The 17,210-nt window shown below is 33.2% G+C and overlaps 1 protein-coding gene across 7 annotated transcripts in view; it reads left to right on the top strand.

The window, feature by feature from the left end:
• The window catches only part of LOC108977466 (tyrosine-protein phosphatase Lar), a 486,678-nt gene that overhangs the window by 410,129 nt on the left and 59,339 nt on the right, over positions 1-17,210 (top strand). For all 7 annotated transcript variants that reach the window (XM_018947162.1, XM_018947157.1, XM_018947161.1 and 4 more), the window contains one exon: positions 11,420-11,612. In XM_018947162.1, coding sequence (XP_018802707.1) covers positions 11,420-11,612 — 193 coding nt within the window. The remainder of the gene's footprint in view (positions 1-11,419; positions 11,613-17,210) is intronic.

The following is a 17,210-nucleotide window of genomic DNA, read 5'->3' as shown; positions in this document are numbered from 1 at the left end:
GTGTGCGCGGTTTGTCCGCACAAATTGACTAATGACCAAATACGGTGTCTTATCGGTCGACGCTTGTGACCGATTATTTGACCAAAAATCAAATTTTAACCATTAACCACACCCCTTATTCACCTGATATGGCACCGTGCGACTTCTTTGTTTTCAGAAAAATGCATTTGTCCATAAAAGGAAAGCGTTATGCATACCGGCAGCCATACCGGCCAACGAGCTGAAACACTCTTTCGACATGCTTTTGGACAATGCAAAAAACTGTGTTGAAGCAGAAGGAGACTATTTTGAATAAAATAAACTGATTTTGCCGAAAAAAGCCACTTGTTCTGTTATATTTTTATGTCTTGTATATTTTGGAACACACCTTGTACATCAACCAGAAGGCAATTAAAAAATGTTGCCTACATTTTGGCTGAAATCTCAATCTAATCAATATCAGTATACATAAATGAAATGAAAGCAGCAAGTAAATTGCTGAAAAATTTCATTATATTACTTATTGCCGAATTTTTAGGCACGAAGTTCATAACACCCAGATGGAAACGTTAGAGGTCCCATATTATCAACGAGGCGAGCTCAGTTGTCATTTTCGTCTGTCTGTCTTTATATTCGCGCATTAGTCTCTCAGTTTTTTTGAAATATCAATTTGATTTTAAATATAGCTGTCATACATGGTTTTTTCTTACTTATTAAAAAAAAAGATAATAGTATGGCGGCTTAAACCAAAAACTTCTGTCCGTTTACATTTCACAAAATGTGTTACTTTTTGGTACATTAACTCATAATTGCTATAAATAAATACCATACATACAAAATATACTATACACAAGACCAACGGTTACAAATTATCAAATTTTATTATCAAAACAATCGTTCTCCAATTGTAACCTTTAGTGCACTATTGCTAGTTTATGGTGGTAACAATCGTCCACCTATTCTCGCTATTCGTCAAAATGTTGAAAATTTCGAGCGTACATTATTTTACTTAATATTCAAGTTCTAATAAGACACAGACCTAATCCTCCTTCTCAGCAAGTCTTGCTGAAGACCGCAATTTTGCGAAGAAGAATTGGAACTGTCTCAGTCCATAACCTGGTGGATTGAGAAAAGATTTGAGCTTCCAACCGCATAAAATTATTATCACTCAGGAACTGAAGTCATTGAAGTAACGTGTACGTAGTGAATTTGCTGATTTTGCCTTGGAACAACTTGAAAACGATAACGAGTTTTTTGAAATATCCGTCTTCTCCCATGAGACTCTCTTACATCTCAGGGATACGGTAAATAAACGGAACTGTCGATCCTAGTGCGATAAAATATACAAGTTGCTCATGAGCAACCATTACATTTACCTAAATTGACAATTTGGTCTGGTTTTTGGTCTGGTGGATAGAACGGTCTGTACTTTTTGCGAAATGAAGCTCGTGACACCGTTACTGTCAATGGAGAGTGGCATAGATCGGTGATAACCAACTTTTTATGCCCGCAATTAGAATAAGTCGATCTTAGAAGCCTCAGATTCCAACAAGACGTGGCTGTGTGGCATATAGCACGTGCAACAACCGAATTATTGCGAAAAAGGTTTAAAAACTCGATTATTTCAAGAAATTGTGATTTAACACCATTCGACTACTATTTAAGAGGTTATTTGAAGTCATTGGTCTTTATTAATATTTTTGGTCTTTATTAATATTGAACACGCTATTCGTAACTTGATTTAGTGGAAAAAAGTGCTCGAAAATCAGGTTCATCGAATTCGTTCCTGCAGAAGAAGTCGTAATTTCACACTTTTCTCTTAGCTTATGTAATAGTAACCAAAAATTATTTTTCAGAAAGACGTAATTAATAGAATAGAATTTTCCAAAATTTATTTTCGGCATACCTTTTGGCGCATAAACCTGCAAACTTCTTACCACCGCAGTTTTTGGCAAACATGTCACAAATTATCTAATGTCACGTATGAATTTAGCCATATCATTGTTTCATACTTCGATGGCACACCCCCACTTTGACAGCTGTCAACATGATTGTCATTAACTAGGCGGCGACAAACGCAAACAAATATGGTTTGGGTGCAAAGTCATCTAGCACTAAACACACACACACAAAAGTGACTACACAGACAAAGCATATCTAATAAGTGTATATGTATGTATACGCCTACATACTTGTAAGTGTCACTTATGTCATACAAATATTTTAAATGTCAAATTCATACGCTGTCATGCGTGTACACGCAGCAATTGACGGTATGTGTTTGAATGTGTGTGTGTGTGTGGGCGACTCAGTGATTATAATGTACATATTTGAGTGTTTTAGTGTTGTTCAGCTGACATTTATGACACTCATACCGTCATGACATGACACTGATTTGCTGTGTTCAACGAGATCACACACATATGTAAAGGCAAGAGCTGGAGTAGAAGCTGGCGGTGACATTGATAAAGTCGTCTGAATCAAAGATTTATTTTTTGGTAGCTTATATACACACAAATACATATGTAGTTTTAAGTACACATACAGTAACACACATATGTTTACATACAATAAATGTTGGTCCTTTGTTGTAGCCTTTTGACTGCCAACAGCTGAGAATGCTTAAAAGTCGACAATGTCAGGCGGACAGCACATAATTTGTCATTTCAATTGCATACACGAATGAGCAAGTACCATACATACCGCTTACATAATTGTATATCTGCAGTAATTAATGTTTGGTATTTCATATTTGAGACAAACACCCCAATCACAATTCATACGCAAATAAAATACGTACAAAATATCTTTTACTAAATCAAATATAAATGACACTGTGGAGCGTTTTGTCGCTCCCTGAATATATTCCAAACGGTTACTGAATTCATTTGCTTTAAACGTTTACTCAAGATCTTTCAAGGAAATAGCTTTTCTTCGAACATTTACACAATACTCTGGTCCTCCTCTTCTTCAATCGTATCGAATTGAGAAAATTATTGGAATGGTCTACTGTCTGGAACTCTCTACCCAACTCTAGTTTTAACCTTTCATACAACTGCAGCGTTATTCACACAGCGTTATGGCTGCCATTAAAGCAAAGTTAAATCTGTTGCAAAGTCGTTTCTGAGCTCAATGAATGGAAATTCGAAACTAGTTAAGGATTGCTTGATCCCACAATCAATCTGTTAATTTATTTGACAGGTCATAACAGAACAAATACGAACAAGAGGTGTTGAACTTTCAAGCCTAAGCATTCTCATCTAATTATATCATTACTTAACAAATCTGAAGGAAAAATTTGGGACTGATTTGCTAAGAGGTCTGTGGAGGTATTTGAGTTGTCCTGATTACGAATTTGAATTGAAAAATGTTCCGTAATTTCTCATTTTCAAGACATACGAGTCTACCTGACCGAAACATACCCGTATTTTTGTCCGAACAAAGACTGGAAACTCGACATCATTTCTCCAATGAGGTTCTGATGGATAATTTTTCGTCTAGTAATCGTCCAGTAGACTCAAATTTTGCCTGATATCCATAATAAGCTTTGTTCTGAAAATTGCTTTAGGAAGTTTTCAGAGCAATTAATTAAATAATAAAAAAAAAACGTTTATTTCGTTCTGTATTCACCACCATTTTGGCAATTTTCGATTTTTTTCTTCTTTAAGAAATTGCACGTACAACGGATATTTTTTTTTAGGTTTTATCCTCCTTTAATTCGCAAAACTCTCCTTTTATAGACTGCTATGCTGGGTGGGTCCCTTAAGCAGTTAGATCCGCTTGAAAAGTGGGAATAACAGCATGCAATTCTTTGTACAAAGGGTCTCATACAAAATCCTAAAGTTATGGACATTATTGTATATAAGAATCGCTAATTAATGGTATGCCAAGCATTAACTTTAGCCATTTATATATAGTACATCTATTGAATATCCAAATGTGGAACAATAAGCCACACAACCGTTTATCTACGCTTCGTTTGCATTATGGTTATTATTGTTTTTGCGAAGCGCGAATGCAATAAATTAACATGACCTGTTATTGATGTGCATTTGTAATCGTTCACTCACAAACACCAATGCATATTAAGTGGGGGTTCAGTTTCTAATTTGCTGCTTTAAGTATATATATTTATGTTTGTACAGTTACATAGGTTTGCAATTAAATACATAAGCAAATTGCAGTAATTAATGAATATCAATTGCAAACAGCGGCATTTAATGATGGGCACACTATGTTATTCATGTCATTTATGTACATAAATATATGTGACGAAAACAGTACTTAATGGTATGTGTATTAGTATGAAAGCAGGTGGTCTGATAGTCCATAGTTTAAACTATACTTACAAATTAGGGAAGTATATTGCCAAGGTCTTTTTGTAATAATAAATAAATAAAAATTCTGTTGATAAAGTTCTGTGGCTAAACGGAATGCTCAGCGCTTTTTTTTTTTTTTAACACCTTATAAAAGCTTGAAATGAAAAAATAAAACCCATTTTAGAGCGATAAGATCGTATCTTAGTCGACAACATTCAGTATAGCGTTTAAATATCGTTAGCGGTCTTCGGAAACCAGCAAGCAATGGACATGTTGACATAAGCAAGAAGGTATATGACTTTGCTGTATGAGGTGTGTGTCTTTAATAAGATATGATTAAGTTGAGTATTAATTGAGCCAATTAGTAATAAGAAAAAGTGGAAACAACTTTGTATCTGTAATGAGAATTAACTAACTTAAAAAATAACTTTGTAATCGTAATGAGATTTAACTAGGCACACATTTTCGATATCCATATTATTTTCATTAACCGTATGTAATCAACACCAGAAAAAAAAATTTTTAATAGCAGACTTCAATAGAAACTTATTAGAGCTAACTAAATTAACTTATTGCCGTCAGAAAGATTGTAAATTAATCAAATTTAAAAGATAATCGTTTATAAAATTTTCTTATTCAATAACTTAAGTACTCGAGAGACCTCATTTTTAATGGAATGCTATTAAATCAGGAACTACGGAGGGAAACAAACACTGCGTCACACTTATTGACTATAACAACCGGCTTTAACTCAAAGAACATAAGGCCGTGGACTCCTAGGAAGAAGATCGATTACAGCCACACTTATTGACTAAAAGGTGTTATCGATTATAAAACATATAATGAAAAATACCTTAAATTGAATATGTCTGCTTAAAAACTTTCTCCCTCTCCCCTAATTGAATATACGTGAACTGAAGGACACATTGCGTTCAAAATTGTTCATTACTGGCATAAAAAGTGAACCAAAACACACTAAGTTAATATGGATAAGATAAATATTAGATTTCGATAGAGTTGCCAGCTAAAATTAAATATACATTTTTTGTAAGTGTATAATACATTGAAAGTTTGCTGGTAAGTCAAGGCACAGAGTTATTTACGGACTTATTCAAAGCTTAATACATTGAAAGTTTGCTGGTAAGTCAAGGCACAGAGTTATTTACGGACTTATTCAAAGCTTTGAATTTTTATTAAAGTTAATATAGAGTTGCCAACCAGTTTACTAGTTTTTACTAAAAATGTATTAACTAAAAATTTTAAAACATCTGTCACATAATATAATAAGTGAATTTTAAGTAATAAACATATATGAAAAATTCCTTTAGAGAGTTGCCACCTTGTATAAAATACAAAAATAGTTTTAATCACAAATATATGTAAAGAGTTGTAACTAGTTTGAGTGAAAAGACCGAGCTGTAAATGAGATTATTCAAAGACTTGTGTTTATAAACAAGTTAAACAGGGTTGCCAACACGTCTAAACTACTACATTTTCAAAAAAGGATCTTAGAATTAATTTTAAAAAATAGCGTCTCATAAATGTTAAATAAGTAAATTTCAAATAATAAAAATATGAAAATGACTTAGTGGGTTGGCACCTAACATGAAATACAAAAAAAAAAAACTTGTGTAAAAAAAATTAACAATTAGGCTTTATATTAGTATTTTCTTACAGTTACTTAAATTATTTTCAAAAAATTTATTTATATAATAAGCTCTAGGTCGCATCTTCTAAAAAATAAAAAAAAAATTATTATAATTAAAAAATACTGGTCGAACTTTGAAACCTTGATAAAAAAATGTTAAATATGCTTGAAATAAGACAAGAAGAAAAGGTTGGGTCCATAGTTTTACTTGATTTGTAACGTAAATACCGTAATAAAAAAGATTCTATGAGCTCAGTTTCCTAATTCGAGTGCAAAGGTTTCAAATTTGGAAGCTTCTGTTTTTCTTAAGGTTCAATATTTCGAAAAAATTTGTTTGGTCCAATAATCAGAAAATACCCCATTTTTCGATATATGTACGTTAGTGTTATTTTCATAGCCTGAGCAGAGTATATTTGGTTTTCACCAAACGTAGAAGAAAACGTTTGAGACACTGTAAAATATATAAAAAATCCATGTAACGAGCTGAGTCTATTTCACCACGACCGTTTGTATATTTATATATTTCTGAAATAGTTTTTCATGTTTCGAAATATCGTACTGAAGTTTGTTCACGTCTTTTTCTCTATAAGAAGCTGATCATTTATGAAACCGCCAATATCAAACCACTATAGAATATAACTGTCATACAAACCAATCGTTCCAAATTAAGTCTTATGTGGAAAACTTTATTATTTGACAAGATATCTTCACGAAATTTAGCGTGAATTATTATCCGAGGTAATCTCCGAGCATATGATTCAGATCGAATCATTATAGATTCTTCTTCTGAAGGGTATTATATATTTGTTTCTTCATCTTTATTTTCATTTTTAAATAATTTTGTTTTTATTTCCAAATCTTTTTTCTCCACTAACCTAACACTGCCATATTAGTTCTGTCAATACATAGTTCCGATAATTACACTTGATATCCAGATCAAACACTAGTGTAATAATCTTAAAACAATAGCTCACTTTCTTCTTTTGCAAACTGCTTAATTTCTTACGTAAATAATCACAATCACAATTGTAAAAGTCAATAAACAACTAAACAGCTTTCCAATTGAAAAATCAACAAAGCAATCAAACAAAAGCAATAAACGGAAAGAAAATAATAAACAACAACATAATCAAACACAACAACAAATATGCGCCATAAACAAAACACTTAAATGTGCGGAATAGTAATAAAACAACAACAGAACAAGTGAAGTGAAGGGTGTGATAAGAAGGTATGACTGAAATTGAGACGCACAAGTATGTGTGTGCTACTTAAGTGTGTATGTGTGTATTACTTAAGTGTATATGCGGTGCGTTTGGTCTATTAGGTGCTGATGTATAACTATTGTAAAGCGTTTTGCGTCGACTTGAATACTCAACACAGCCATAAATCGATTATCCTTAAACGTTTGAAGCGCATTGAGAGCTGACTGCGAAGAGCAATAAATGTAGAAGCACCGGCAAGTGACTCTATGTCACCATTAATTTGCGACACACAAAGGCGCACCACTTACTTGTGCGTTGACTTACAGAGACGCCCGCTCCGGCGACAGAGCAATGAGTTTAGTGACAGCAAGCCACACATATGTATAAACTGATGGCTGTTTATCTTTCATGCACTTGTTAGTACATTAGGTTGGGCGTTACTTTGCAAAGTGGAATTTTTTACTTTAAATTTTGCGCTAAAAATATTTTTTTATTTATTCATTTTTCTTATCACATGTATATCGCATGGGATTTTTATATATTCTGCATTGAACAAATAAACCTAGAACTTTAAAAGTAGAATATTCGAATACTAAAAGCTTTTTTCTTCAAAAAAGGTCTTATTAATTTTTTCACTTAAAGCATTACTTTAAAAGTTATACGCAGTTAAAGTTATACCTTATAGATACTAAGCATTCATGCAAAATGCCTTATGAATTCTGTGTTACTCATACGACATGGTGTACAATATAGAGACAGTACATTTGGTGAATAACTATAATATTTTGTATTAGAATATCCCTTCTTCAAATTTGAAGAATAATTTTTTTGGAAATCATTTTTTTTTTTTTTTTTTTGAAAAATATCAAGAAATGTCATAATAAATATATGGCAAAAGATACATGATGTGGGCAAAGTTTTAATTGGATAATAATAAAGAGCCTATTTACATTGAATCATTTTTAAATCAAAAACTGAAATTTTAGGTGAAAAAAAAAATTGGAAAAACGATCATTTTTAAAGCAAAAACTAAAACTTTAGGAGATCTTAGAAAAAACAAACAAACAAAAACTTTTGAAACAGCGAAAACCCTAATGTATATAAATACTTGTATGTTCATATGTACATGTGCCAGTGTGGGTAATTTAATTAAACTGCTGCCTATTATATTACATGCGACTAAGTAAGTGTATTCTACATCAATATATATTTAGTTGTCTACGCATGCTTAGCAAAGTCTGTTTAGAGGTAAGTGCTATTTTATAGCACTGTTATAATGTCAGCACACTTATCTATACATACATATATTTGTGTATGTACGTAAACGCTTAGATTTAGCTGATTGTGTCGCCTAAAGTTATACCACATATAATCAACGTACAACAGCTTCATTATGCTGTGGCCGCGTGGTTAAAGACAAATACACAGACAGGCTTGCAAATACTATTGTCTATTTTTAAGTGTGGGCATCCTCAGAGTATTACTGTAAGTGCTATTTGTAGGTACTAGTGCTTATAAAGCTTGGAACTGACATGAATATAAGCTTTACATTGAAGACGTTCTTGGATGTACTTGGATGTAAACTGAGCAGCTGAGTTAGCAAATCAGCAATAAAAGGTCGGCTGTGTGCTACAGAAATCTCTATTGACAGGCAGGTGTTTTCTGTCAAAATCTCAAGTGGATGTTTTAACTAAAACTTGAGCATATTTACCGACAAAAATTTATAAACAAAGCTTTGTAGTGAAAAACATTTCTCTGTAATACAGTGGATTTAAGATTCTAACCTTTAAATATGAATTACAAAAATGTTCTTCTTGCCCAGGATACCAAAACGTAAAAACTATAACTTTTTTAGTTAGATATTTTTTAATATTTAAACTACAGGTCATAATTTTTTTCAAATTTCGAGACCAAAGAAACTCAAATTGTTGTACGAAATCTGGTTAAATTCCTTAAAAATACTTAGCACCAAACAGCGTCACTTTTAAAATTACAATGAGCTACAAAATACTTCAAAATAGTTTATTACATAATCACAATCACATGAAAGCTAGTAATTAGCAATCTATCGATGTTCAAGCAACGTCTTCACAGTTAGTCATCTGTGTGTCACACTAAAAGTATTACCTCACCATCACCTTTGTTATCGCCTTTGCTTTTTGTTGTTACTATTTTACCTTCAACTTCAGTTAGCAACTAAATAGGCACTTCGACTATTTGTCGTCGCTGAGGTTACACGGCTGAATTTGGTTGCATAGTGCAATATTGCTTTTCAGAGTGTATAAAATGTACATATACACACACGTTGTTTCAACAATAATAACAAGAAATGAAGAGACAAATTCGTGTTAACATAGATGCTATTGGCTACAAGTAAACACGGGAAATTGATTAGATAAAGGCAGCGTAAGTGAAGTGCATGCTACAAATGCTAACAGGGTATAAAGAAACGTAGAAACTGGATGTTTATATATAGAATTGTAGGCTTAACTACAAACTAAATGCACTCGTACAAAATATTGTAAGTTCATATGTATATGTATATATATGTATATGCATCGGACCATATTTTATGATGTACCATATTCTGTTCCAACCGCAGTCGATTTTTTTTTAAGAGGGATTGCCACTGAGGAGCTAATGGCAACCCACCGATCGAAGTTGGACATAAAAGAACTTATGAGACTCTCAACGCCAGGCTGCACACAACGCTATTGGCTTACCCGAAGCTCACGGACCTTGATTGGTGTCTACGATCGGTTCTTATCTCTGGCGAATCACTTTGAAAAGGTGAAAAATTTAAAAGAAGTTTGTAAAAATCAACTATCCCAGTATTATTGCCAATAGGGACGAGAATTTCTGTGAGAGTGACATTACGAAATTTTCTTTAAAATGTTACTTTTGAATTTTATTTCTTCAAACAACTCAACATACCCTTTATATACCCTTCAGATCTTGTAGAACATCGAAATACTTAATAATAATGTTCAATAGATTTATTCCATCTACATCTGCATGAATGAATGCTCAATGAAAACTCGATTCTGAAAAACCTATGAAATATACGTATGCTCTTTGAAAGCTCTATGAAAGCTTTATGAAAGCTCGCAAAATCACATGCTTGAAAAACTTCTCAAATATGCGTATGCTCTATGAAATCTCTGTGAAAGCTCACAAAAGCTCATACTTGGAAAACTTGTCAAAAATACGTATGCTCTTTAAAAGCTCGCAAAAGCTTATACCTGGAAACTTGTCAAATATAACTATCCCTTCTAATACTTTCTTCTTGAACTAATGCTTATAAGTAACACATTTTTTACTTCAAATATTTTACAACTTAATTTTTTTCTTTTCTTTAAACAACAAAAATCTTATCTATAATTCACATTTTTACATTACTGCATACAATGAAGAACAACAGAACCTTACCATATAGAAATTGTGTGCTTTGGAATTTCAACTGTTTGACATGGCATACACATAAGAACGTTTATATAAGCACTCAGAACATATATATGTAGGCACACAAATATAATCTTCACACAATTCGAAATCGAGCTATATAACGGCGATAATATTTAAGAGAACAATGAGGATTTAATAATTGACCTATTGAACTCAATTGTCCAGGGAAAGAATGTGCATATGAAGACATGTGTCGATGTGTAATATTGAGACAAGCTTTAGTTGAATGTGGTTTTAGGAATGTGTGTGGTTTCGACAGGCAGAATTTTAAAATGAATAACCGATGACTGAGTGCTTCCATAGGTACATATTTATATATTTTTATGTATGTACATACATATATATCCAAATTCGTACGAATGTGTGTAAATTCAAATGTTGCTTCAGGCGTGTTAATAATGCATTCAGTGTAGGTTAGACTCATTAATCAATTGGTGAGTTTGCTGAACAATAGCCAGCCCTAAGAACAATGGAGAGTTAAAAAATACTGGTGTGATTTAGGGGAATATTTGCATAGAATATATACTATATATATGAATATATGTACAATATCACAGTGCTTTTATTCAGATATATACATACCATATATACCGACTTCTATTTTATTTTAACTGACAGCTGAAACAAAAGCTCACCATGGTCAGCCATGAGGTTTTCATATTGTTACATATATACATAATTCTATTTAGATAATTAAATACATATATTTAATTTATAAGTTACATACTAATATATAATATTATATCCACGCTTATTTATCTGATTAAGCATTTCTTTTTTTCGTTTATTCCCTCCATTTTCAGGGCTACAAAGTCTATTACACAACAAATCCCAATCAACCCGAAGCATCTTGGGACTCTCAAATGGTGGACAATAGCGAGCTGACAACCATTTCGGAATTGACGCCGCATGCCATTTATACGGTGCGTGTGCAGGCATATACCTCAATGGGCGCCGGTCCGATGTCCACGCCGGTGCAAGTGAAGACACAACAAGGTGAGTGTGTGTGGAAAAATAAAAAAACCTTTTCAAGATATTTTTTCTTCGTTGGGAGCGAAGGAATAACAAAACAAAACATATTTAAAAAAAATGTTTTTGTAAAATTTATTTTAAAAAATTTTGAAAAGTAAAACTGTTCAAAATGTTTAAATTCCAATTATTAAAAATAGAAAAGCACAGTCACAAAACATCACAACTGAAAACTATATAAAATTGTATGAAAACTGTAGTAATACTAGTTTTTTGTTATTTACTAAATTCCAAAAAAAAAATTTCAAAATTGTTTCAAAACATTCATTATGAATTAATATATACAAAAAAATACTACAATATTAATCAACCATGGATTAAAGACATGTAAAATTCATTTCAATTTCAAAATTATTTTTCAAAAATTTCAGTTATTTTTAAAAAAATTTGAAGTTTTTAAAATTATTTTTCAAAAATGTTCAAATTTTGAAGGGAAAGTTTTAGTAACAAGTTCAAAATATCATTTAAACAGAGCGATTAACACAGTGGTATAGTTTTTTATGTGGAAGGAACTATATCAAATTTTAGTGGTAAACAGTGAGCGCTGGGAGTAGTGAATCTTTAACAGTCAAACTTTTATTTAACATGTACACATATGTAAAAGATTTTTATCTCATTTTTACTACCCTGGACAAAGATTTTTCAAATGTAATTTTCAAATTTTAACAGCACATACTGGTTAACTGTTTAATTTTTGAGGGTACCTATTGTAGTTGACAAATTTTAAGATAATATAAATAGATAAGGATTGTACTCTATTGGGCCCTCTTCTAAGTCACAACAACCCACTTGCTAATGAATCGATTTGATCCGTGTTTGGAAACATGAATCCAAGGGCCTTTATTGGCAAATTTTAAAATACAAATACATTGATTTTACTTTTTTAAGGCTTTCTCTCTTCATTAGTACTCATTTTGAAAAATTCTAGTGCGTACTGTGATTATTAATACCACAGGCTCCATCGATTTTTTTTAAACAAAAGGCAAAATAAGAGAAGAAGAGTACAAAATTTACTTAGACAAGTATAATAATTATAGGCTTAGAATCTTTCTGATTTTATGGTGATGATTACATGATAGGATAAACTTAATTCAACAATAGATAATTTTATATTTTTACTAAAAAGGTGATATATTTCAATTAAAAGAAAGAGGTGCTTATCCAAATGATTTAGTCTGTCTGCAGTTATTTTTGTAAAGAGATCAATTTCTGAATAGCTCAATATTTTTTGTACAATTCTATAGATATATTTGGAGTTAAGTCTTAAGGAGAAATCTAAAATTTGCGCTTTTTGCGGAACTTAAAGTGTGAAAGGTTTTTCATTAAATAAATGTATCAAATAAGAGTACATTTACTTTAAGAGAATTTAAATTACTTTAGAACCCCGCAAATATTTCGTTTAACATTCATTTGCCTCCTATAGACGATGTCTTGAAGGTCTTCTGCGGGAAGAAGAATTTAATTTATTTTAGATTCCAATTTTTTTAATTCGTTCTCTTGCTCACTTTTGTCGATCTTCTAATCTGATCCATAATTATCTGAGAATTTTATATATCAAAATTGTTTATAGATTTCAAAACCAGCCACTTTTGAGCCTTTATGCTCATCAACACTGAAAACGTTGTTGCAGTGAAAATGTCTTTAAAGCCTAAGGCTGAACCCACACCGGGTTAGCCAAAAGAGTTTTTATTTTCTTATACGACAACTGCTCATAGCTTCATATGTGACAATCCGCATCGAATAGGACGAAACGAAAACGCATGTCTGAGCTTTGCCTTGTTTGAAGAGCTGTTGTCGAATTTCGTATGTATTTTCATACAGCCAACGCACACCAAATGCGACAAAACCGTCTTTGTTGCCGATCAATACATGCCGAGCTACGGCGCAACCCACACCGTACGAAACAGACAAGACAGAGCTCGAACAATATTGGTTGGATTTAAGAAAGTTTTGGTCATAAGTTGGCATACTCTAAAGACATTATTCGTGCAAATTTTTATTCCATTATATTAGGTTGTCAAAAAAGTCTAGCGGTATTTTTATTGAATTTTCAATTGTTTATAAAATTTTTTTTGATGACTCATGCCCAGCTCTTGACCGATGCTGCGGCTGCTACTATGCCGGTCTCTTTCGACCAATTCAGCGATTTTATCGCAATTTTCGACGACAGGCCTTCCGGAGCGTGGCGCATCTTCGACCACCTCTACACCGGAACGAAAACGTTGAAACCATCGTTGTGCGGTGGAAATGGAAACTGTTTCGGGTCCATAAACCGCACAAATTTTATCGGCGGCTTCAGATGCAGTTTTGCCTTTATCGTAGTAGTACTGTAAAATATGCCGTATTTTCTCTTTATTTTACTTCATAAAACTAGAACTACGCGCTCTCAACGCCAACTACCAAAAATACCGCAAGACTTTTTGACAAACTAATATTTATTACTTCTTGATTTGAACACTGGAAAGTGAAAGAGTGTAATAATTTAGAAATAGAATGGAAGAGCTTGATTTAATTTTAAAGGTTTAAAAACTGTGTTTCCGACAAAACTACAAGACTTATAGAGACAATATTTATGGCAATGTTGTAGGTAAAGAAAAGCTCAAATTTTTTATAGAGATGTTCGTTAACTCATTGTGTTAGTTTTTGACTCAATCTATTCAATACATACTTTCGAAAAATGCAAAAAATGGTTTCTTTGAATTTTTTAACAACACCTAACCACTTCAGTCTCTCAGATATTCATAGGCATACTTAAGTAAATAATACTTATTTTATAATTTGCCTAACCACTTACTGTATACTCAATATACTCAAAAATAAATCAAATTTATCAACTCAATTTAGTTGCAATTTACTAAGAGTCATCCAACCGCTTACGCCAAATCCAATTCCAGCCAATAAAATTATATTCATATTCCGCACATGTGACGCGCACAGCCAGCGTTGCATTTGCGCACGCACATCACCATGCAATGCATACATTTTGCTGCGCTGCGCTACATCAAATGTAATATTAAGCCGTGTGCGATGAGCCGCATTTCGGGGTTGATGTCATAAAGCGATAATGATGCTTTACTGTGTGTTTTGTAAATGCATGTAATACGATTTGAAGATGCAGTTGTACGCTGCGTGTGTTTGTGTGTGCGTTTAGTGGCATGTGTGATAAAATTCGGCTGCGTGTGCGTTCGTGCGTGCAAGTTAATTGCATGCAATGCACGCAATTTAGTGTGAGTGCTTTTCGCATGCACGAACGCCTAAAAGTATGCATGCATTTGGAAATATATGCGGCAACAGACACACATATACATATACGCGAGCCAACTTACAATGGCTTTAATGCAGGCTGATATGCATACATACATATATGTAATATATATAATTTGAAATGAAATGAAATGTGACACACACGCCAGCTAGCCTATTTTGATGCTACAGACATTGCCACATGACCCCTATAGTGTGCTACAATTGCATTAAAATGCTTAACATCAACAAGAATGTTGACAGCTAACGAGTGTTGTTGGTGGCTGCTTGTTGTTCTGGCTGTTGTGTGAAGTTGTAATGCGGCTGCGATGTCTTGTTGTTGCTATTGTAGTGTTTTTGTTGGCTTTTAATGTTTTTGCTGTTATTATTATTTAAGTCACAGTTTAAAGTGATAAACAAGAGATTTTGTATGTATGTGTGTGCGCGTGAGTTTCGGGTAAGTAAAGAGCAAGTGGACCAACTTGTTGTTGCAGCTGCTTTAGAGTGTGCAAGTGCTTGCTGGAGCATACTTTTAGGCAAATATGCAGTCAAGCATACATAAATAATAACTGTCACATGTTAGATGTTTGTATATGCTTGGGTATGCATATTATTTTCAAACACACACACACACACACACACACACATGCCACATTCGCACACTCTTTTCTATGTGTGCGTGTTGCGTGTTTTCGCTTTTATTACTACGACTGTGCTGCTGCAACATTCAGCTACGTGACTTATAACAAATTTCCACACATTACTGCCACTTTCTTTGTCATTGCCGTTGTGGCATGCAACATTTGATGCCTTCTATTTGCCGCCACGCACATACATATACATATATGCTCAATTTCAAATTGCCACCCACAAGGCGTTACAAAGCAGTGGCCAGTCAAACTCTTGACAAACCCACCAGACAAATGCCATACTCAGTATCAGTATGTATGTATGTGTGTATATATGTGTATTATGTGCATATATTGTGCTAAAATGGCAAAATTGTATGGAAAACACGTGACACTATTAAGCAATTATGTGAGAACATTTTGTAAATTGTTAGGCAGACAAAAAGCTTTTAAAGCTTCATGGCATTTCGGGCTAAATCGTTGTAGACAACGCATTTTATATTACTAAACAAAGTAAATTTTCATGCGCACGCACACATATACATACTCGCATGGAGACACATACATACATGTACATACTCCCATGTGCACGCATACATTTACATACCCTTATGCATATATAAGCACTTACTATATGTTACAGGCAAGCATAGCAATTTCATGCTCCAACTTAGCAAACTGCGCGTGTGTGTGTGTGTGTAACTTTTGGCTTGTACAAAAATATTCACAAAATGCTAGCAAATTTACTGAAAAACAAAAGCTACTCACTTGTGTTGCTTTAAACCTATATCACTTGGCTTGGCAAAGCACACATTTTCAAGACTTGTGGTCTGACCTTTTGTATTGAGGCTTAATAATAAGTTAAGTTTGTATTGCAGGCAGGCTGTGCTCAAATTTGATATATTAGACTCTTATAATGTTTGCGCTCGAGAGACTATATTTTCTGCAGATGAGCAGCAAAACCAAATGTTTGCAATTAATACACGTTTTAAGTACTAAAATGTCAAAAATTTATTCTAAGCAATATATGAAGAGAGCTAACGTCATATTTATACGCAAGTTTGGATGAAGGCAATTTGCTTTTGAGAGTACATAAACACTTATTTTAGCGAAAAGAATAATTATTTTTTAGTCCTCAATGTGCTTTGGTAGCTAATTGTGGAAAGCAAGTTCAATTAATAGGTCAATGAGTAATAACCATCCTTTAAGATGCCTGCGCTTGACGCGAATTTCCACAGACTCTGCGGCTTCACTGTCGATACCTCCTCCAATGTATCATACCGTAGGGACCAAAGGTACTTACATGCGTTACAAGTGCATAAGAGATCCTTCAGTTTCCCTCGTGCCTTCCTTTAGACATTTCTTTAACCTCTTTCTGTCCAGATCCTCATATAGACAATGCCATCGCAATTCGACACTATCAAAATAAATACCACAAGTACGCGTCGTTATATTTCGATTATATGCATATGCATAAAATGATTTCAAATAAGTGGGAAATCACCTGTCGACCTGATAAAACCAAAATCTGATTTTTTCAGTTGCATTTTACTTCAACTTTTGGTGGGAATCGTGCAAAATAAGTAAATTTGGAGTGATCTCAGAGCTATTGCTATTCTTGTCACGATCTTCCCCAAGAATATCAGGTATAGGATGGAGGTAATAAACACCATCACGCCCTTTACTAAGGAAT

This window comes from Bactrocera latifrons, unplaced genomic scaffold (genome assembly GCF_001853355.1).
Source record: "Bactrocera latifrons isolate USDA-ARS-PBARC rearing strain unplaced genomic scaffold, ASM185335v1 scaffold_9, whole genome shotgun sequence".
NCBI classification, from domain to species: Eukaryota; Metazoa; Arthropoda; class Insecta; order Diptera; family Tephritidae; genus Bactrocera; species Bactrocera latifrons.
Note: the sequence above shows the minus strand (reverse complement) of the source record. Positions and strands in the feature narration are given on the sequence as shown.